We start from the raw sequence: 24,214 nt of genomic DNA on the forward strand, positions 1-24,214 counted from the left end.
TAAGATTTTTATTTATTAATTTTTCAGCACAATTGGGTTTACTGGTTTGTGAAGAAGAAGGTTCAAGTAACAGTCCTAAGATAACAAAAATTGAAGATGGTAGCTCGTTTATTCGAATTAGCCCACTTGGTCAATCTTTCACTTATGTTTATCTAAAGCCATTGGATTATGAGGTAGGCATTATCATACTTTAGTAAAAAAAATTTATTGAAACATAACTGCAAATTTATTGAGAAATAAATTATAAGATTTATATTACCCTGCCATGTAGAAAGTAATCTGCCAAAGGTTGGCTTTTTTATGTTCGGTAGATCACTTGAGCATATAGTTCTACTCAGATGCAACCTAACCTGCCTGAAATATTGCACCTGAGGTTGTGTTTTACGAATAAAGCTAGGAAGTTGTGTGATTGTGACTCAATATTCAACCAACCATGTTATGAATTATAGAAGTCTAACAGTTAAAAATATATGGGTTAGTATAAATGGTTGTAAGGTTATAGAACCTTAGCTGCTAGGTGATTGTTATATTACAAACAACAGTTTAACACTGAGAGAGCCATATAATATTTCAGACATCTTTTATATAACTAAATTACATGTATATAAAAACAGAATATCTTTATTTGAGAAATGAAAAAAAAATTTTTTTTAAATTTACAGCAGCGGTGCTGTGCATATATTTACATAAACGTTACGATAATCAAATGGTAAGCAACGTAACATATGTGCTGTATTTTAATAGTCATCATAATTGCAGTTGTGGCAATGGCATTGTCACTGTGCTTTCCACCAAATGACTTCATAGATTGCATGTGTCAATGAATAAGTTTATAACACTTAATTGAATGAGTTGATTTACTTCAACATAGCTTAAGCACTTTAATTTGAACCGCGTCATGACAAAACCAACATAATGGGTTTGCGTCCAGCATGGACTCAGACCAGCCTGCGCATCCGCGAAGTCTGATCAGGATCCATGCTGTTTGCTTACCTACCGTATAACAAGTAGAGAAACTGATAGCGAACAGCATGGATCCTGATCAGACTGCGCGGAAGCGCAGTCTGGTCTGGATCTATGCTGGTCGCAAACGCACTACATGTATGTTGGTTTTGTCGTGACGCGGCTCATTTATATCTTATAAAACATGAATATCTTTTCTCTAGGTGATAAATGAGGATCCATCACAGCAAAATCAAAAGAAAATCTCCATCAAATGTGAAGGTCAAACTGAAAGTGTAAGATTTCTTTACCATATTACCATATCCTCAAAAACTTAAATGTATCCCATTATTCAAAAATTTTAAAAGTTATTAACATGAAATTGGAATACTTGCTTATCTGTAGAAAGTGCAGGTGTTAGAAAAGGGTTATAACCCTGTAAGCTCTATTTTTGGATTATGCCCCTTTTTTAATTAAAATTTTTTAACAGTCTAGCATAAACACCACATGTGGTGCTCTTGTTTTCATTTATTATCCAAATTTACTTGTCAACTCTCACAATTTGAATAAACACTGAACATGAAATACTTTATAGAAGATTATTAAGTCTTCCCATTGTTATATTGTGTTTTATGTACTCTTATATTTCTTTCAGGATATTTTTGAGTCCTTCTTGGTTTTGAACGACATCAATGATAAAACGCCCATATTTCAACGACAAAATGGCTCTTACAGCGCCATTATTGATGAGGTTAGTACATATAAATTAATCAAATCTCATATACTCAGAAGTTTTTAGCTAAACTATTAAAAAAATATATAAAAAATGGGGCTATCCAACACACCCAAATGTTGGATTAAATGTAAAAGTTGTGTATGCAGTTTTTAAACTGTGCTCTCTTGGATGGCAGTGCTCTCCTTATAAGAGGTTTTAAACTGCGCTCTGTCAATGATTAAGTGCTGAGTTTCAATAAAGCATTATAGCAGCTAAAACATTTCAATTGCAAAATGAATTAATGTACTTTTAAACATATATTTACATTTGAACATTTTCAAAGGTGTACAGTCTGCCACAATAATAAATCTCAGAATCCGAGTCACTTTACTATTAATAATTATATCATTTGACAATGGCAACATAGTAATGATTAGTATCCAGGTAGCATGTGATATCACGGACACTTGTTTTGTACATGCAGGGATAAAAGAAAGTAAAGACTTATGTAAGAGCTCAGTACTTTTTCTGTACTGTTGCCATTGATGTACTAAAATAATCAATTCAAGCAAGTCTTTTAGAATTTGTTATCATATATTTCTGCACATGATACCAAAAAGAGTACTGTATAAGTGATAAAGTTAGCAACAAGAAAATGTAAGCAAATTTTGCATATTGACAAAAATCGCTAAAATTTCTGCTGTTGTAAATATTAGTCAACCTGGCATTTAAAATCTACTCTTGCATGACATGCAAATATTTCCTCACGCGAAATATCTGGAATTTTAAATTCACTTACTTTTTGACACGCGGTAATATCTGCTTATACATGTACAGTAGATTTGAGACTAAGGACATTACAATCTTTTTTTTTAGATGAAAGGCCTTCTAAAATTTGCATTTATCTTTCTCCATACTTGGGTTATTAAATGTTTATGTTTTTCTTTTTTCTTCAGTATCTAGATCCAGCGGAAATACCGAAAGTGATTTATGACGATCGGTCTGCAAATCCTATCATTGTAACAGATGCTGACGGTGCTGACAATAACAAAGTTACTGCAGTTTGTATGGCATGCAATTAGATAGTGGCGGCACCTTGGTAATCTCATTCTTATCATCTTGAGACACATTTTAGATTGAAGTTTTTTCTTTAGATTGAAGGTTTTTTCTTTAGATTGAAGGTTTTTTCTTTTATTAGCTGAACAAATTGATTTTAAGATGGAAAATTTATGTAAGAGTTCAAAGCGAAGGGAAATATGCTGGAATAGTGTTTAATCAAATTATTTCATTTCAATTTTGGACAGTTACGTAATTTTTATAAAGTTTATTATTATTGCTTGAATGTTTGAAGGATTTACCTGAAGGTTTGTAACTATTGTATAGATTATTAATCTCAAATAAATGACAGTTGAGGATTTTGAATCACCTCATTTTATTTTGTATACCCTTTGCATTCATTTCTTAGTTCTTATTTTTTATTCAAGAGTACATAACTCTGTCATTTGCAATGACTGTTTCACTTTTGAAGGTTTAAATAATTCATTGCACAGTCCCCTCAGACATTATTGATAATATAAAACATCTTTTTAGTCTTTGCACTGCTTATGTTGGAAGTGAATAATAAGCCCTGGCACCCGTATAAAGACAGCTAGGCTGGCCTGTGCATCCATGCAGTATGATCAGACTGTACTAACCTTTAAAATTATATTTTGATGTCTCTAAAAATAATGATAATGGACAGGTCCAAATATGGAATCCATATATTGTATATGAAGTCCATTTAAGAAATTCATTAGTTTAAAGGTTGATTTAATCTGCTTTTATTGGAACAATATTTATGAATTTATGTATTTACATAAAGAAATGTATGATATGGAAAATGTTCTTTTATTTCAGCCATGTGACGGTTACTTCAGTGTGGTGGAAGTTGCAGATGGTTTTGGTAGATATCATTTCAACATCTATGCTCTTAGAACTAATTACTCTGCCGAGAAATCCTATACCTTGGAAATCTTGGCAAACGTAAGTAGCCTAAATCTAAAGAATTGCCGCTGCATGATGATGACCCTCAGAATGATTTGAAAATCTTCTAACCATTGCCAACCCCTTGCCCTCTCCAACCCTTACCTTCACTCGTTTGTCTGTTGGATTAAAGAAAAACCTAGCCTACTTGAAGAGAATGTCCAAGTGCTAGATAAATATGCATACAAGTTTATCAAGAATGGTTTTAGTACTGTCTGATTTCAAATAAAATAAGTGCATGTACCACATTTTGTATTTCAATAGACTCAGTCTATGTAATATTTTTGACGCAAATTATGTTCCCTATTTCATTTTATACACATGCTAGACATTCTGTTGTTATTGTTCTGCTTAAATGTTTAAAGTGAATTTATGGTCTTTTATAATTATGTTTTTATTGTCATATTTCTGTGAGTGATAAAATTTGCAAGTTATGTTCAAAGTGGATTGAAATACAAGTTGTCTGTAGACCCTAATCTGGGCACGAAACCCATGATTCCTGGGTTGAGAGAAAGACACTTGAACCACTCGCTTTCATGTCGCATTTCTTGTCACATTTTTAGCTCACCTGTCACACAGTGACAGGGTGAGCTTTTGTGATTGCTTTTCTTCCGGCGTCTGTCCGGCGTCTGTCCGTAAACTTTTACTTTAAATGACATCTCCTCATAAACCACTAAGCCAATTTCATCCAAACTTCACAGGAATGTTCCTTTGGTGGTCACCTTTAAAAATTGTTCAAAGAATTTAATTCCATGCAGAACTCTGGTTGCCATGGCAACCGAAAGAAAAAACTTTAAATATCTTCTATGAAAAAACCATAAGAGCTAGAGCTTAGATATTTGGCATGAAACATCTTCTAGTGAGTGTATACCAAGTTTGTTCAAATAAAAGCCCTGGGGTCAAAATTGGCCCCGCCCCAGGGGGTCATAATGCTTTTCCCTATATGCATATAGTAAAAAATTAAAAAATCTTCTTTTAAAGAACTCAAAGAGCTATGGCTAAGATATTTAGCATCAAACATGTTCTAATAGGTGTCTACCAAGTTTGTTCAAATAAAAGCCCTGGGGTCAAAATTGGCACTGCCCTGGGGGTCATTGATTTTCCTTATATGCATATAGTTAAAACTTAAAAAATCTTCTTTTAAAGAACCCAAAGAGTTAAAGCTTAGATATTTAGCATGAAACATGTTCTAATAAGTGTCTACCAAGTTTGTTCAAATAAAAGCCCTGGGGTCAAAATTGGCCCCGCCCCAGGGGGTCATTGATTTTCCCTATATGCATATAGTAAAAACTTAAAAAATCTTCTTTTAAAGAACTCAAAGAGCTATGGCTAAGATATTTAGCATCAAACATGTTCTAATAGGTGTCTACCAAGTTTGTTCAAATAAAAGCCCTGGGGTCAAAATTGGCACCGCCCCGGGGGTCATTGATTTTCCTTATATATGTATAGCAAAAACTTAAAAAATCTTCTTTGAAAAAACCCAAATAGCTAGAGTTAAGATATTAAGCATGAAACATCTTTTAGTGAGTGTCTACAAAGTTTGTTCAAATAAAAGACCTGGGGTCAAAATTGGCCCTGCCCCGGGGGTCATTGATTTTCCTTACATGTGTATAGCAAAAACTTAAAATCTTCTTTGAAAAAACCCAAATAGCTAGAGTTTAGATATTAAGCATGAAACATCTCCTATATACAGGTGAGCGGCCCCAGGGCCATCATGGCCCTCTTGTTTTTATTTGTCTGTCTTTTTTAAACATAGTTTGTTTTAAATGTGTGTCATAATATTTACAGAACACACCGTCTGCTGATCCAGATGATGTAACGAGGATTTCTATTTCTCAAAATGTTGCCATCAACATCCGAGATTTGCAGAACTTGCCGCCAACCATTAACAAAGACAAGACAGCATTTAACATGCTTGAGAGTCTTCAGCCTGTAAGTGATAAACCATTAATTTACTGACCAAAGTACGACCTTACTTGAAATAAATAGAAGCTAACCTCGAAATTGATTCTCTTCCGCTAATTACATGCCATTACTTATAACCCTAAACAGCTAAATATCGTTAAAGAAAAAAAAATTTATTGCTGCATTTGAGTGATGCACAGTGTCAATTTTCTAAATTTAAAACAAGAAAATAAGGAAGTGTAAATGTACTTTGTTCTTTTTAGGGATTTTAGTCAAAGCACTGGAAGTTCATTCACATTCAGCCATGGATCTGTGTGAAAATTTTACGCTTTTCTAATTTTATGATACAACTTTGTGTGGATAACTTTTAACAAAACTTATGTGCAATCGTTAAATGGCAGTGTCTTCTTAAGCCAAGATGGTTTGGGAAAACTGGGCACTTTTAAATATTGATAGCCCTCATTCTCATGTAATGCATGTGATGATTGAGGCTTATCATAATTATCAGTTATAATGAGAGGCTCTTATTATCTATTTAATAAAAAAAATGCTTTTCACATTTTCAAATTTGTTTAGAGAGATTTGAAATAACTTTAAGAATTTTTATTATAAGAATACAATTTCTAATTATGTTTAGTACAAAACAAAAAAATGCTTAGGTGTTAAAACACAGGCCAGCCATAAATGATAATATTCTAACAGAACTTGTAAAACCTTTTTCTTTCAGAATGAACAGCTTTTTGGCTTCATAGAGGCTAATGATCAAGATGTAAGGGACCCACATCCTATCAGATATGAACTTGTACGACCACGACTAAGTATGTTATAATTCTTTCCTTACCATTGGTCCATTGGGTAACCAATCAGCACCTAGACCTTGAGATTGGCCTACAGTTTTAATATATATATATATAGTTAATTGCATGTAGTATAATTACAATTGATAAAATCATAATCAGGAACAGAATTATGTTAAATGATCCAGCATGCCTCAATTGTTGTTTTTCTTTCCTTATATGCTTGACATACAATTTAAAAAATATGTACCAGAGCATTTATCCTTTGGTCTGCTGGCGGCAACAGTTACAGCCATGCAATCATCTGTGTTGTCTGTCTTGTCTGATCATGGACTGCACTGTTTGCTAATCAGCCAATGTATATTTTGAATTTATCCCTAAAAATGATGAATAGTTTTGTCCAAATTGAATGGTGGACAAGTCCATTTAAGATATTAAGAGTGGTAAGCATTACAAAAATATTTCTTCATTATATGCAAATTAATATATTTAACTAGACTAGCTGCTGTGTTTGGCATTGCTGTCAGCATCACATTTTTTTTTTATACCATCCAACTTTTTCTATACCCTTTGAGGTATTGCTTTAAAACTTGGAAAAAAAAAATTATCATCTCATTTTAGGCAAGAGGATTCCCCTCATGTATTGTGATTAAACAATGTCATGCAATTTTTACTTAGAATCTTTTTCATTTTTGAACCACCCCACTTTTTAATGCAGTTTGAGGTATAGCTTTGAAACTTATTTAACAGTTGAAAGTAACATTCATCTCACTTCCAGGCAAGAGGACATAATTTTGTCAAAGATTTTAACAACATCATTATTTGATCAGATTTCTATATGTATAGTCTTGAGTGATCATAAGGGTCCGTTATCCTTAATTCAGTATGAATTTTAAAAACATTTTAGGACCTTTTCATATTTCGCAAGCAAGAACATGAAATAGTCTATCTCATGTATATACGTGTATTTAATTTCAGCTGATGAAACAGCACAGGAAGCATATGATATGCAATATTTTCGTCTTGGCGATGTTATTTTAGACGGAATATTGTACAAAGTTCCACTAATATTAAACAATACTATTGATCGTGAAGAAGTGCAAGATCGAACCAAAACAGTCTATCTTGGCATATTGGTAGGTGATTACATGTACTCATTAAAATGAAAATACTTTCAACTTATTGAGGTGATTTCTTTGTTTATAATTTAATAGCTAGGTTGAGGCATTTGAGGCCAAAGTATTTAAGGTTGTTGACTTAAAACCACAGCTGTAGGTCCCAGTCTAGCAAACATCCTTGGATTTTACATGTGAGGAAGCTGAGATTCAGTTAACAGAATGTCAGTGGTTCTACTCATGTGTCCGTCTGTTAGAAAAAAAAGATGTTTTTTTCGTGAATGTAATGAGGATTAAACCAAATGGTGATGCAAGATGGTGTCAAAGGTAATTTAAGGGTTAAAAGAAGGAATTGGGTATATCTAAGGAAATTATTTTAAACTAAAATGCACTTTCTAATACATCTGTTTGTGAATATTTTTACAGGCTATAGAATATGATCCTTTGAACAGACCAAACCGAGAAAAGGGCACAGCATATGAGACCATTTCCATTCAAATATTTGATGTGAATGACCAGAGACCCATGTTCAGTAATGACAATTATGTAGTCACGACAACAGAGTTGTCAGGCGCACCAGCCAATCCTGAAAACTTCAACCCGATTTCGAACAATGTCGAAATTCAAGTTGTTGACTCTGATTCGGTAATTACTTTATCTTTAGTTTTTAGCTTCTATTTCATTTATTTACACAGGTTACAGAATGTTGGCAGTTCTACTCAGCTGCCTGTTTCTGCCTGAATTACAATGCACGGAAAAGCACCTAAGGTCTTCCTCCACCAGTAAAGCTGGCAGGTTGCCATAATTATGACTTATACTATGTCGATGTGATGTAAAAACCAATCAAACAAACAAACAATCACATATATTGTAAAACAATGGGCATATGCTGATTCCATTTAATTTAAAGTCAGTTCTTTTGACTAATAGATACAAGTTAAGACTCAGACTCAGATAATCTATGGGTCTATTACCTGAATATCCTTAGATGAAAATGTCTGTGTTGGACAGTCATCTGAGGAAAGTGCCTGCCTAGCTATTTAACTGGTGGCAGAAGTTTTTGCAGTTATTTAAAATTCAGTTAGAAAAGAGGTATTTGCTTGAAAGATTATAATGTCACTCTAGTGCATTAAATTTTCTTAGTGCAATAAATGATTAACTCCTATTAAATTTAGAAGAACTTAACCTGTTACTGCACTTATTGTAATTACGGTAGCTATAAGTATTTTCTTCTGTTTTTTTTACAGGATCAATACCAGAAGTTTAATGTTTCTATCATATCAGGAAATGAGAATAATGACTTCAAACTGGACAATTCTGATGGGAGTGGTTTACAGTTGTTTAATTTGTATGCAAAAGAAAAGATTTTAGATTTTGAGAAACCACCTAACACTTACGTGCTAAAGGTAAATATTTAGTTATATACCTTACAGTAAGCCTTAAAATTTATGTCAGGACATTATCTTGTTACACTGCAGTGCATTTTAAATTTGATTCTTTAGCTTGTTCGTTTTTAAGAAAAAGTCAAGCTTTTATGATTGGTGAGTAGTTGTCCTTGTGAAGAAACTTGTAGCCCATTATTCAAACATTTCAAAAGGTATCAGCTTAAAACTTTGAATACTTGCTTATCATGACAAGGTGCAGTTGTCAGACAAGGGGCATAATTCTGAAAGCTATATTTTTGGAGTTATACTCCTTTTTAACTTGCTTAGATTTTTAACTGACGAGCGCTTGGATATAAAACCGTGATCTTCTACAAATCTATTTAGTTGAAGATATTTGATTTAATGTGCCTATTCAACATAAAGTACTGAGTACTTATATTCAACCACCAAAGAAATTTGCATGCAACTTAACACATGGTTTTAATAAAGGACACTATCCATGAAAGTCCATTAATTTAACTGAATTTTGACCAATTATGAACTTAGGAAATTGAATATTGAAACAGGCAAATTTAATATGCAATAAATCTTGATATTATTTTATATCCGTAGCTTAAAGCTGTAGATGTACAGAATCCTAATTTTGTCAGCACTGCAACTGTTACAGTTTCTTTAGTTGATGCTAATGATCATGATCCAGAGTTTGCAAATGAAACTTATTTCATCACAATAAAAGAGAGTCAACCTCGAGGCATCATAGGTGCAGTCACGGTAAGTTTTGGGTACAGTTTTATTTGCTTTTTGTCCTTTGGTCGTTTTTTCTATTGTACTTTAGAATGTTAGTGCACTTAGATTATTATTATTCCTTACCAATCACCCTTATCAATTTATATGACCCATCACCGCTGTGGGTTCAGATCTGGACTGGGACTTTGGATTCTTTCATGTGAGGAAGCTATCCAGCTAGCCTACCCATCACCGCTGTGGGTTCAGATCTGGACTGGGACTTTGGATTCTTCATGTGAGGAAGCTATCCAGCTAGCTTACAGAACATCAGCGGTTCTAATCAGCTGCCTGTTCTGGAATCTGGTAGCAATACTGTATAGGTGGTTAAGTTAGCGACACAAAAAAAAAATATTGGCGAATTTCGCGAATTGACGAAAAAATGTTAAAATTTCCTCTTAAGCATTAATATTAACCTACTTTTCATTAAATTTTACCCTTGCATGATTCGCTAATATTTCCTCAAGCAAAATATCTAGAATTTTAAATTTGCTAACTTTTGGAGACATGGAAAAGTATTTTTTCTCCATTTTATTGTGCCCCAGTTGATTTAATGCAAGAATCTACCAAGTTTATTTTTTTAGACTTTTGGACCTTAGTGGCTCAACTCCTATAAGAACAGTTAATATGTAACAGTTTCATCTAAATATCTTGCAAAGAAATTAATATAGGATTACATTAGTATTTATTTATTTCTCCAGGCTATGGATCGGGACAGTGGAAGTTTCGGGATAATATCGGGTTATGAAATTATTGGGGGTGATATAACAAAGTGAGTACATACATTTTCAGTACTTAGTGCTTACCAATATATACAAACTGGAAACATCATTCTAAGTAGACCCATTTCTTTTATGATAACATTATTCTATACTTTGTAAGCAATAACTTAACTATTTAAACAACAACAAGAATGTAACCAGGCATGTCTCCAGGCATTCCTAAAGGCATGTCTCTAGGCATGTGTCCAGGAATGTCTCTAAGCATATCTCCAGGAATGTATCCAGGCATGTACTATAAGTCATGTCTCCAGGAATGTCTCTAAGCATGTTGCTAGGCATATCTCCAGGAATGTATCTAGGCATGTCCCCAGGACTGTCCGTAGGCATGTCTCCAGGAATGTCCATACTCCATAGGCATATCTCCAGGAATGTCTCTAGGCATGTCTTTAAGCACGTTGCTAGGCATTCCACCAAGCATGTCATGTTTATGCATAATGTTAGCAAATAATGATCTCTAAAACACCTTAAGTATATTTAGTTAATACTTACAATTACAGGTTCAGCATTGATTCAAATGGAAGAATCACTCTAGATGAGTTATTAGATTTTGAATCTCAAGAGATTCATTACATAACAGTGGCTGCTTATGATAGTGGGATAGGTAACAACAGAAGGGTTGGGAGTATACAAGTAATCATTCAGTTGATTAATGAAAATGACATTGGTCCTGAATTTGACAGAACATATTCTGCTATTTTGTATGAGCAGTCCAAAGATTTGATTCCTGATATCACTGTATTGGTAAGAAACTTTGAATTTACTGACTTATATTACTATTAAATCTTTTATCTGTTAAGTAAGACACCCTTCAATAGTATTTGAAATGGTCTTAACCATGATTTCAAGGTAAAGAAATTAAAGATTTAACAACAGATGAAAAGAAAAAATGAAAAGATGTTGGTTTTGACCAGACTGCACATGTGCTTTAGGCAAGTGTTTTGACCAGGCTTCACATGTGCTTTAGGCAAGTTATTGCTGAAAAGACAGGTGCTTAGACATTAAGTTATAATTGCATCAGTGGTTTTAGATAAGTTATTATTGCAGTCAGTGGTTAAGATAAGTTATAATTGCAGTCAGTGGTTAAGATAAGTTATAATTGCAGTCAGTGGTTAAGATAAGTTATAATTGCAGTCAGTGGTTTAGATAAGTTATAATTGAAGTCAGTGGTTTAGATAAGTTATTATTGCAGTCAGTGGCTTAGATAAGTTATTTTTTAAACAAACACTAAAGAGAATGTTATAGATACTTGGAATTAATTTAACCCTTTTGCTGCCAGATTTATTAATCACTTATTTGCCAGAGGGTTTTCTAAGAAATTACTATTTTATTAATTAATATAATTATTATTATTTGTTATTAGTATTATAATAATTATATATGTTGCAAAATCTGCTAGTGTAATAATTAAATTATTGTCGATGGTATAATTATCTATATATATATTTACTATTATTATTATTATTTTTATTATTATTATTATTATTATTATTATTATTATTATTATAGAAACGGCAAAAGCTGTCTATATGGCAAATATGCCGAAAATAATAGGGACAGCATATGGCCGTCCCTATGGCAGTGAAAGGGTTAAGTTGAACGCACATGGTTCACTTATAATCTGCCATTGATTCAATCATTGAAAGCATTTACATGATTTGATTAACACAATTAACAAACCATTTTAATTTTTTTTGCTACAGTAAAAAAAACATTTTATCTTAATTCATCAGGCTCGAAGTAGAGATGCCAGTAATCCAATTATACGGTACAGTATTGCTGGTGTAGAACCAGCTGCAGTGCCAATATCTGCATTCTCCATTGGTAGTGCATCCGGACATTTGACTGTTAATCAAGAAATAGACTACAAACAGACAGCTGGATCTCCAATACCTGGCTTGTAAGTTATAATTGCCCCGCTGATTAAATCAGATAGGGGCTATTGAAATACCCTCATCATTCTGACAGCCTTGATAAATGATCTTTGTTCTGTCCATAATCTTAAAAAAGAAAACCATTTAATGGTTTATGTTGAAAACCACATAATAAGAATTTAAGGAAAAGCCCATAAATCCTTAATGTAGGGATGTCTGTCTATCAGTTTGTCTTCACACCTGAGAGCTAATTTTGGGCCATCAAACTGTAAATCGAACAATAAGTGGCCAGTCCAGGCCCTGTATTAAACAAAAGTAAATAACAAAAGACATGGTCCCTTATTTCATATTGTTTAGACAAAGTCCAATGTTTATAAGTTTCATTCTGTCCATAATCTTAGTTTAGAAAAAAAACTTTCTGTGAACTTATTTACATAAAGGAACCGAATCATATAATTCCATTAATTTCTGCACAGGGAGTTTTGAGTAATGGCCCTTTGTTTAACTTAAAAAAGGCATTTTGAGACATATTTTACAAGTGCAAGGAAGGCTAAATTGTATTGAAACTCTACATTGATTTATCATTAAATACATCATGTAATATCAAATTTTGATATTATAGTGCAGAGTTATAGCCCTTTTCATATTGCATTATACAGTTATAGCCAATTATAGAATAAAAATAGTCATCATTTCAATACTGATGTATATAATGTAATTAGAAAAATTAATGATGTTCATCATATACATTTATTATTAAATTGTGATATTGCAATATAGAGTTATAGCCCTTTATAAAATGAACATAGTCATCATCCTTAAACTAGATTTACTTTATAAATTTTGTTTGAATTGGGAAATTGGTGCTTAATTCATACAGATGGGTGAAAATACATTATTTAGGGCATTTTGGGGGGGGGGGTCAAAAATTTGTTTCTTTTTTTTATTTGTCTAAGATATTTTTTGTGAATGTTCTAATAATTACATTACTGCTGCATCATTTTCTTATACATTTTCCTCCATTTTCCAGCGTGACTGTAAAGGTTGCCGCTGATACTGGTGGTTTGAGCTCGGAAATTTCTATTGCTATAGAAATCATTGTAAGTTGTTTTTCAACTGTGTGTATATTGTTATTATTTTATTTATAATTATGATATATGGTGTGTGTGTATGATAAATTCATATATGTCACAGGGTGTGAAAAATACTGTTATGCGACTCTACCGACTGAGCTTTCTGGCTGCTTGTCATGACATATATGATAAAAGTGTCCACTACGGGAGTACCTCGATTTGAAACACTTGAGTTTTGTACTCAAGGATTTTACAAACAAAAAGATCACAGGAGGCCCTGCCGTGAGATCCTGGCTTTGCAAAAGACATTTGAGTCAAATGTATATAAGTTCTGTTATCATGATACTCTTTTATAATAAAACTATAATTGTCACATAAACAATTGCAATGAAAGAATAAACTCTCAGAATTTAATTTTCATATAATGTAACTCATAGGTACTTGGTTTCAACTCATTGCTGGTATATTGGTGAGTACTTTTGTCCATTTACAGGGGTAATCAGTTATATGGCAAATATATGGCAAGTTATCAATGTAAAGGTGGTTGAAACCAAGTGCCTGTGATGTCACCCTATCCTACTTAAAGCATTTCAATACAAAATTGCATATTTATTATTTATCTATTTTCTAAAAGAAATTTAATTAACTATATATTCATATGTGACCAAATATCTTAATCAATATATCTTCATGGATAATATAACGTTGCTTTAGACATAGTTATTCAGAACAGTTTGTACAGATATAAAACAATATTTTAAAAAAAATTCTGCTCCCTGTTGTTGTTTTTAAACCTTATAACTGATGTGTTTGTTTACTTATATTTTAGAATCTGAACAACTTCCCACCAGAATTTGTACCTCGTGTTCCGAACAATATATATAAAGTTGAAATCAGCGAGCTGGCTGTTGCAGGTAGTTAATTGTCTTGTATAGCATTCTGGGAAAATTGTCGTCTGCTTAAATGTTGTGTGCCTCATTTTTGAACTTTATCCAATTTTCTGGACAAGTATAGTAAAAAAGTGTGATTGTTATAGAGCCTGCTACCTGACAAGACACTGAGGTACCCGGCCTTTGGTCTCAGCACTGAGAAATTTGCAAAGGCTAGTGAGTGGTAGTGTGGCAAAGTGGTCAGACTAGTAATCTAAGGATTGCTTCAAATTGGGTTCAAACCCTGTCAGGGGCAAGAGGTTGTTTCCGTGAGCAAAAAACTTTCAACTCAATTTGCTTAGTACTGGTTTGTACAAGGTACAGATTCAAGAGTGTTTAAATAAGCTTATAGCTTCCAACACAATCAAACTAAAATAAATTAGTATAAACTAAAGGCTGTAGAGATCATGCTTTTTAGGCTAAGGCGGTAATGGCTTGAACATGTTAACAGTAAAGAGTCAGGCCAGCTTGAACATTTGTATAAATCAACCAGGCTTGTAACTTGATTAAGATTTGTTTTCTTATATTGAAAACCCTTTATGATTCTTATCAAAGTATATATATACATATATTCAAAAAGAAGGACAAAAAGACCTTAAAAGTTCAGAAAGGGGAAATGTTAAGATGGGAAACAAAAACAAAGTCAAATTCAATACTTTAAACTTTATCCCGAAACTTCAGTCAAAACAGATCAGGTGAAAAGAAGTATTTATATTCAGGCTATTTATTTATGTTAGAAGTTAGTATTTGACTCTGATTGTGACAGGTTCATTTATTTTATGTCCCAGGTTTTACCGTAATTGACTTGAATGTTACCGACCTCGATGGTCAAGATAACGACAATGGCATAGTGACCTTTCAGTTACAGAGTGGGGCAAATGATGATTTCCTCCTCACAGGGGATTCTGGGATCATTAAAGTTACAGCAGACGCTAAACTGGATATTGAAGAGAACCAACCGTCCTATGAAATAGTGGTAAGTATGTTATTTTTAGAATTTTACTTTTACGGTTATTCAGATAAATACAAGCATTTAATAGACCTTTTAGTTTCTTTATAAGCAACAAATGGTTAAAAGAAACATAATCAAAATTTTTGTGTATAGAATACCTTAAATCTTCAAAGAGCAAAATGGTAAAATTTTAAATAATAATCTTGTGTTAATGAAGAAAGAAAGAAACAAACAAAGATAGAAACGTGTTACATGTATTTAACTTTTATTGTAAGAAGCATGTTAAAGGTTGGGTGTAAAATGGTTGTAACTAAAACAAAAAAAGAAGAAAATATCCAACTACTTGGTGTCAAGGCTTAGATTTTATGTATCTAAACCATGTATGATCTGAAGCTAATTCTTTTCATGCTTTTTCTAAATTGTTCTGTAGCTTTTATGAATGAAATGCACTACATTTATAATAAAGGATCTCACATGAGTTGCTGTTTAATTTAAATTTTAAAGAATTTGTTATACATCTAGCGATAAAAAAATCAAATACTGGCTGCTGGTACATATTGTAACATTGGGTAAATGCTGTCGACAGCAGAACCGACCTCATTACCTACTTTAACAGCTGCATGTAACTATCAGTCTGTTCCAATACCAAGAGTGGTGGCATGGCCAAGTGGTTAATGTGTCGGACTAGCAATCTAAGTATTGCTGACCGCATGGGTTCGAACAACGTCAGGGGCAAGTCGTTGTGTCTGTGAACAAGAAACTTTACACTCATTGCTTTGTACTGGTTAGTTTCAAGAACAGATTCGAGAGGGTTTCAGTTAGCTTATAGCTTCCAACACAAACAAACTTAAATAAATTTGTATAAACTAACAGAAAGTGTTAGGTCAGAAAACCATCCCTTGACCTATACAGTATCAGTGACTCCTTATACTCTAAGCTACTATCAATAAAATGATTTGTTGCTAGGTTGTAGCCACGGACAAAGGTACACCTCCGTACTCAGCAACGGCAACGGTCCAGATAATATTGTTGGATGCAAACAACAAAAGACCAGTCTTCGTTAATGCTTTATACAGGTTCCAAATGCGTGCTGATTATGGTAAGTTAATGTTTTTATTGTTTAATAGACACTGAAATGTGTCAGAACATTAGTTATTATTGATTAATCCCCACCCTGCTGTCAATTTGTCAAAAAGAACAACCTGCCTTATATTTTGAATAGAATTTTTTTGCGAGTTTCTTCAATGTCATACTAATTCAGCTTACAGCTAAGCAGTCTGTAGGGTTTGGTGTCAGACTGGGTCTCTCCGATGTTATTGTCAATGTTATTGCTAAATCAGAAGGCCATACTGAAAATAAGTATACATGTCCTCTTTTTGTGTAAACTTTTTATTTTAATTTTTTAATAAAGCATTAAGTGCTACAAATGTATAGTAAACTTTCAAATTTTAATAAATACAATCCCTGATCTTGCTTTTATAATCTTCCAGTTGTCATTGCGGAGTGCTCATAAATTTTTTAATTGCCAAAACCATTTTATCTTTATACAGAGGTTGGAGAATTTATTGGACAAGTAGGTGCCACAGATTCAGACAGTAATAGCCAGCTTGTATATAGCATTGACTACACATCTGTTACCTTCAACAGACAATCCAATAACCAAGATCCAATTGATGCCACTGTAAGTTTCAGCAAATATAAAAGTTGATTAGAAATGCATATGAAACAATCTAGCTATTGTTAGGAAAATTCTTCTATAGCAACAGGCGGATTCTTATGTCTGAGACAGAGAGTTAATGTTTATAATAATTATATAAATTGTCAGGTTACAGATTGATATGTCAGTTTATAATTTTGTTAGAGTTTTAAAGGGTTGACTTGCCAGTGTATACATGACGTTATAATTTTGTTCAAATGACTGTCTCAAAGGACTTGTTTACTAGTTTACAGTTTATTTTGTTAATATACCACTCAAATGACTGCCTAGCCTCCTCATAGTATATTTTGCGAAAATGCCACAACTCGGGACTTTTCATCCTGTTATAGTTTATTTTGTTAAATTATCATTCAAAGATTTTATTTACCAGTTTATAATTTATTTTATTAAAATGCCACTCTAAGGAGAGCCTAATTTGCCATTTAATAGTTTATTTCTACAATACCACTTACAAGACTTATTTCCCAGTTTAGACTGCCACTTAAAAGACTTATTTACCTGTTATAGTTTATTTTGTTAAAATACCACTCAAGAGACTAGTTACCAGTTAATAGTTAATTTTCATGAAAGTGCCACTCAAAACACTTTCTTACCAGTTCATAGTTTATTTTGATAAGTGGCGGTCAAAGGACTTATTTATCACTTAATTGTTTATTTTGCAGAAAATTATAAAGATGAATCCAGGAGATGGAGTGATAAATGTTGCAGGCAGAATAGAACGAGAATTGTATGATCGTATCAACCTGAACGTGATTGTGGAAGATATCAATATAGACGCCACACAGGCTAGACAATTCGGAACAGGTAATTCAACATTGCTGTTAATAAATATTCAAGTATTTAGAATAGCGGCATGGCCGAGTTGTTAACGCATCAAACTAGTACGGTAATCTAATGATCGCTACTCCCATGGGTTCAAACCCGGTCAGGGACAAGTCCTTGTTTCCTTGAGTGAGAAACTTTACACTCATTGCTTAGTACTAGTTGGTTCCAGGAATGGATTTGAAAGTGTGACCATAAGCTGATAGCTTCCTACACAATCAAACTAAAATAAATTCAGTATAAACCAAACATTTAACTATAATTCCCCTAACCAGTTGGACACTTTTCGCTTAAAAACCCATTAGTACTTCTGGTAAAGGAATGGGAATTTTGAATTCATTGACAAACTTTCTTTTATAAAAGGTTGGTTGGTATTTTGAAATCAGGGGTCTAAAACATAACCTATAAAATCGGGGTTTTATTTTTTACCTGCAAGATAAATACTAAACAGACCTTAGTGTCGGGGTCCCTTTTTTTTAGTGACTCCAATAAAAATTAACTTGCATGTCACGGGCCTTTTTTTCCCAAAGTAAAAAGCCTTTTTAAAATTTTCAGGTGGTTAGTTTGTGTCCTTTTTACACAAGTATATCAGAAAAAGCATGCTTATTAATTTAAAATTTTATATTTTTTCCTTTTTGCTTTCCTTTCATCTTTGTTTTATATGTTTTATTCCCTTTGTTTTCTTATTGCTTTTGCTTTCCCCTTTAAAATTTAAGTACAGTAAAATATCATAATAAGGTAAGGTAACATTGACTTTCATTAGACATTTGTGACATTCATATCAATTATAATTTTATACACTGCTTCAATAAATGTATGATCCATTTTGCAATTCTAATCGGGCAAGTGTATACAGTATAACGCTTCAGACTAGTAATCTAAGTATTAGGGCAGTACATGTATTATCAATGTAATATCAATGTTTCATAAAAACTTGTGACAGCTAAGTTATATTGCTGTGTATTATGAAACAGTAACTGTTGTTGGCCCTCAGGATTGACTATAAAAGCTTATGGTAAATTATGTTATACCCTTACAACCATAATTATATACTGGGGCCATGTAACATGTCAAAGAGTTTTTTTTGGAACAAATTGTATTATTTAGTTTAAGGCAAAGAAATAAAACTTAGATTTTACCTCTGCTATGGATAAGAATTTGCTTTGTATTTTATTTCAGCATCTGTGGTTATATTTATACTGGCGGCTGTAGATCCCAGTATTTACTTCACTCATGGCGACTGGAGAAAGGATAGGCCGATTATTAACCTGTCTTTCTCTGAATCGGAAAACATTAACTATCAAATACTGAGTTTGAAAGCAACTGACCCGTCGATACCAGAGACTATAGAAGATTACCGTGAAGTTGAGAGTAGTGATGTTGAAGATTACTTCTCTTTGAAAGGACGTAAGTAATCACAAATTTTCAATCAATGATCCCTTAAGCGCCACTTGATCAAGATAGACATGACCCATTCTAAAGTTAGGGTGGGTAGTAGGAAGGGCAATGATCTGAGGTTTTTAACTTCTCTTCATGCCAGCAATGCCGTGTCAATTTTAATGATTTTGTTTTCATGCCAATATAGCTATGGAAAGTTTCAACTTGTGGTGTGGACGCTTTTAGAAAGGATTTTATTGTCTGACTGTTCTTGGATCGCCAAGCTTTAACCAAGAGTTTGAAAATACAAAGAATGTACAAAAATGAAAGTATAAGTATCAGTCATTAATCAGAGTCAATGTTACAATTGATAGTAGCATTTAATTGAATATTATAAGTGCATGTACTTATAAGAATGTGAAGTAATTATAGTGCATGTACTTATAAGAATGTACATTATTTTGTATTTTCCAAAATACTTGTTACATTCTTCACATATGAATAAGTTACTTAAAGAACCATCCAAAATGAATAAATCTAATACTTATGTTTATATATGGCAAAGGGAACTTCCTATTCTAATGTGAAAGATAATCTACACCTTTGTTGTTTTTTGTCAAATTTGTTTTTAGCATTAATTAATAACAAAAAAGTAAAATTTAAGTGTATAAACAAGTGATATAAAATTTAAATCATTTGAGTTCTGACCTTAGATAGCAAGGTTAGTGGCAAAGATTAATGTCTTTCAATAATAAAAGAGGACATTAGCTTGAACTCTGCTTTGCTCATAAATACATATTTCTTCATCAGACACCAGTAATGTTGTTTTTTTTCCCAGGACATAAATATGAAAAGTTATTCAAAAAAGCATGTTTAGAAAATAAATATATCAGCTTATTATACAAGTAAGGTTAGTTAAGTATATTTATACTAATTAAGTATTGACTTACAGTTTATGGATCAGGTAAGATAGATAAACACAAGAGTGAAACAGATTCTGTTTTTTTGTTTGACCTCCTGTTGAAGGGGGTTGTCATATAGTTGTCACAATTTAGTTATCAGAGTGATTGTTTTAAGTTTCTTGTCTTGTTTTAATGTAACATTTTCTTTACATAACCTGTAACCTGCTGGAACCAGAAGTAAAAAGCATCTGCCCCCAGTGTTAAACTAGGGCAGCCACAATTTCCCTTGAAGCGTGACAAGGCTCATCAATTTTTTGTATTTTAATACTTAAATCCGTTTTACTTTGAATGGACTGTTCTACCTTTACTTTGAATGGACTGTTCTGCCTTATCTTGGAATGGACTGTTCTACTTTATCTTGGAATGGACTGTTCTACCTTTACTTTGAATGGACTGTTCTACCTTTACTTTGAATGGACTGTTCTACCTTAACTTTGAATGAACTGTTGCACCTTTTCTTTGAATGGATCGTTCTACCTTGACTTTGAATGAACTGTTCTACCTTTACTTTAAATGGACTGTTCTACCTAACTTTGAATGGACTGCACGGTACCTTAACTTTGAATGGACTGTTCTAAATTGACTTTGAATGGATTATTCTACCTTAAACAATGGACTATTCTAAACTCAAAGCTGGGTAAATCCATTATACAGATTCAGCAGGTTAAAGGTTAAATCTTATCTGAGGTGATTTGTAATCTATATGTTTTGAAATTTACAGAGATTTTGTATATATATGTATATATATGTATATATATAGTCACAGATTCATTTTCAGTTTCTTCTTACATGAAATTCATCATGCAAAAGCAATGTATTATAAACAAATAATAGCAATATCTGATGCAACAAATGTTTTTGACACTATATTGTATATGGGAAAAGAGATGTAACTTTCTCTATTGAGCACAATAGGCATTTCAAACTTACACTCACATATAAGTTGTGGCACTAACATGCCAGCTGTTAAATTCTAAAGTTCTGAATCTTGAATATGGCACAAGTAACATAATATTATGCTGATATGAAAACTTTCCAAATATTATTACTTATACTTGAATATAAGTTTGCTCTTTGTTTAATGTTATGTGTGAAAAAATCAAAAACAAACTGTTTTGTAACTTCAGTTTGTCGACTAAATTATAACCTACATATAATTAGCATTGATCTGTGTTAGTTATGTTGATATAATATTGAAGCTAGATAGTAAATGTTATTTGTGGGGAGAAATAATTTTGTTGATGAACATTATATCCTGCAATCAAATAAAAAAAAATTTCAATGATTATAATACATGTACTTTAAATCATTATTTTGGTATGAATTTGAAGACAACATGTTTGTATATTAGTTTTCTTTGAAATTTTCACTGAACATTTTGTTAGATCTTCATTATGTAAAGCAAAGACCAATTAGAAATATCCAATCTCAGATAAAGCTTGTTTAATAAATGGAAATGAGCTTATTTTTAAATTATGACTGATACCAGAATAATGGTGGAACTTTTTTTATTATTTATAAGGTAGTTAATTTTAAAGCTGTACATTTTGGCATTGGTTTGGGTTAATCTTCTTGGTTAACGTTTTCAGTTAAGTTTTCATTTATGGTCATTAACTTCAATACTCAGCAATGTTATTACATTGAAATTTAATACATGTCATGTATGTTGATACACCTTAATGAGATTTACTTGTCTTGTGCACTTTTTTCTGGTCAAGAGGTCAGAGGTCAAGGTCTAGAGTAGCCAAAAATTTGGTCATTAAATCAAAGTGCAGCATGTAGAGAAGTCACCAGGAGAGTGCTGCACCTCAGATGGCTTTATGTTAAAATCTATAGGAGATCTTCACACAATTTCTTGACTACATTACACTTTAATTACATAATCAGATGTTTTTTGTGTGTGTTGCATTGCAATAGTGTATCTACATCAAAATAATGCCTTGTTGATTAAATGTACACTACAATGTATATGCTTTGATGTGTTCATGTCTATACAAAGCATTAGTACCTTGTGATTGAAGTTTCTATATATATATCATTATAATAATCTTTCTTTGTTTCTAATTTTAAAGCTGTTTCAAGATTCTTATATGATGTAAAAAAATATTGTGTTTTATACTAAATCTATAGCACTCACCGTAACACTTGTTCAAACATTTTGCTGAATTCTTCAGAAAAAAAAAATTCTTTGAATTAATTTTGTTGTTGAACATTGTCCTGCAATCAATATGTACATGTATTCCTGCATGTATGTTCAAAGACTTTAAAAAGTTTATTGATTTTTTTATATTTACTCCTGTGCCTGGTTAATGTGCCTCACGTAAAGCAGGGGCACCTTGAATATTCATTTCAGTAGAGCTTGAAAATTGGGACTAAAAATGGACCCTAAAAAAATCATGGTATACTTTGTTTCCACAGCATATTGATTTAATAATCATGTACAGTAATGGATTCAGTGTAGTCTTTGATCTAGATATATGTGCAAATATAAAGTGTGCTTTTTTGTTCAACAGCATATTTGTCGGTAAAGAAACCTTTTGGACTACGAAGTTTGCCGAGACAAAAAGGTATCGGGGGTTTTTGGTTTTTCTCTAATAAACTGAAGACGCAACGGAAACCCCAATTGTATCAGCGGAAAGATTAAAGAAAAGCCCCAGAATTTTAAAAAAACCCTGGTGGTTTAAATAAATACCATAACTTTTTTTTAGTTTACATAAAAAATTAATTTTAAAATTCCAATCTTCAAATGAGTTTAATTAGGTTTTTGTTTACTTTCAGTATTTTAAACTTTTTTAAAAACCCCCAAAATTTAAAAAAGGTTTACCTCACACCCTTACTTTAAATGTTTCCCACCCCAATTCCATTGAATGTTAAAATTTTTGTTGTCCCGAAAATAAAAAATAAATATGTCTTTTTCCCAAGTCTTTCCCTTCAAAATTAGATTTTTTTATATGAATATATGTTTATGATCTGAGTGCCTTTCCCCAATTTGTATAATTATCCATCCAAACACAAAGTGCCTTCTCCAATTTCAATTCAATATGTATTGCGTTCCGCTTCCCTTTCACAAATGTATAATAACTGTCCCTCTTTGGGACAAGAGACATACACTTTAATCACTACTAAGTCTGATCTATGCTTGTCAGAAAGAAAACATAACAAAATTGTTTGCATAAAATATATTCTTTAATTTTATATTATCTTGATTTCAGTACAAATTTACTGTCACTGAAGGCAAAGGTTCACCATATGAAGTTGGTACAATAAAGGCTACAGACCGTGATACTGCAAGTTTTGGACAGGTTGATTACTACTTTGCTGGGGAACAAACAGTGTTTGATATATATCTTGGAAGGGTGAGTTTTAACATATTCATTATAACTGGTTTAGCTGTCCATTGTCATAAAAGGGTCTCCCACTGAGGTTTCTTGAAATGGCTTGACTGGAAATACTTTTTCAAGCAATATCTTTTGGAAACATGATTTATATGTAACATGCAAGAAAAAAGAATCAAACACTGGCTGTTGTCACAGACTGGAATATATAGCTGACTTCAGTAGCTGTTAAGCGGAATCTAGGCAGACAGTTACCCTCGAACTACTGATATTCTGGTCTTTACCAGCAGTCAGTGTAAGATTCTTATATAGTCTATTAGAAAATACGAGTTTGCAGGTTGGTCTGACACGTAAATGATATCTGCCAAGTTATGTCATTTACGGGCTCAAATAATGTAATAATAAACAATACATATGTCTGCAAGAAGTGATTCTCTTCCACTGATTAAAATATATATGTTTTTTTTTTACAGGACAATGAGGCCGTGATTTTTGTAGCAGAGAATGGGGTGTTGGATTATGAGACAAATCCTATTTACAATCTTGTTGTAGTTGCAGAAGATAACCCGGGCAAGCAAGACACAGTCAAATTTGTTACTTCAGTAGATGTAAGACATTTCACATCATCTAATTTTGTTAATTTCAAATGAAAAATTAAATGAACAACTTTCATGTAACTTATTTTTCAGCATTATTGAATTGTTTAACCTTGATTTACAAAAGTAGACTA

At 32.5% G+C, this 24,214-nt stretch overlaps 1 protein-coding gene and 1 long non-coding RNA gene across 2 annotated transcripts; both read left to right on the forward strand.

Moving 5' to 3' along the window:
* The first annotated feature begins 1,597 nt into the window (after positions 1-1,597).
* On the forward strand, positions 1,598-22,793 carry LOC132733793 (cadherin-23-like). The gene is made up of 20 exons (XM_060720475.1): positions 1,598-1,693; positions 2,614-2,756; positions 3,554-3,679; positions 5,468-5,611; positions 6,312-6,402; positions 7,360-7,517; positions 7,923-8,141; positions 8,744-8,902; positions 9,494-9,652; positions 10,366-10,436; positions 10,944-11,187; positions 12,177-12,343; positions 13,348-13,417; positions 14,220-14,304; positions 15,108-15,295; positions 16,238-16,370; positions 16,822-16,952; positions 17,651-17,792; positions 18,990-19,217; positions 22,663-22,793. The coding sequence occupies exons 2-20, from the start codon at positions 2,730-2,732 to the stop codon at positions 22,791-22,793; spliced, it is 2,673 nt and encodes an 890-aa protein (XP_060576458.1). The 5' UTR covers positions 1,598-1,693; positions 2,614-2,729.
* A 567-nt stretch (positions 22,794-23,360) lies between these two features.
* On the forward strand, positions 23,361-24,016 carry LOC132733775 (uncharacterized). The gene is made up of 2 exons (XR_009626214.1): positions 23,361-23,505; positions 23,958-24,016. It is a non-coding gene; the product is annotated as an uncharacterized LOC132733775 (long non-coding RNA).
* The last annotated feature ends 198 nt before the right edge of the window (positions 24,017-24,214 follow it).

The sequence above is a fragment of the Ruditapes philippinarum genome, unplaced genomic scaffold (assembly GCF_026571515.1).
Source record: "Ruditapes philippinarum isolate M1 unplaced genomic scaffold, ASM2657151v2 ctg4024_1_1_1_1, whole genome shotgun sequence".
NCBI lineage: Eukaryota > Metazoa > Mollusca > Bivalvia > Venerida > Veneridae > Ruditapes > Ruditapes philippinarum.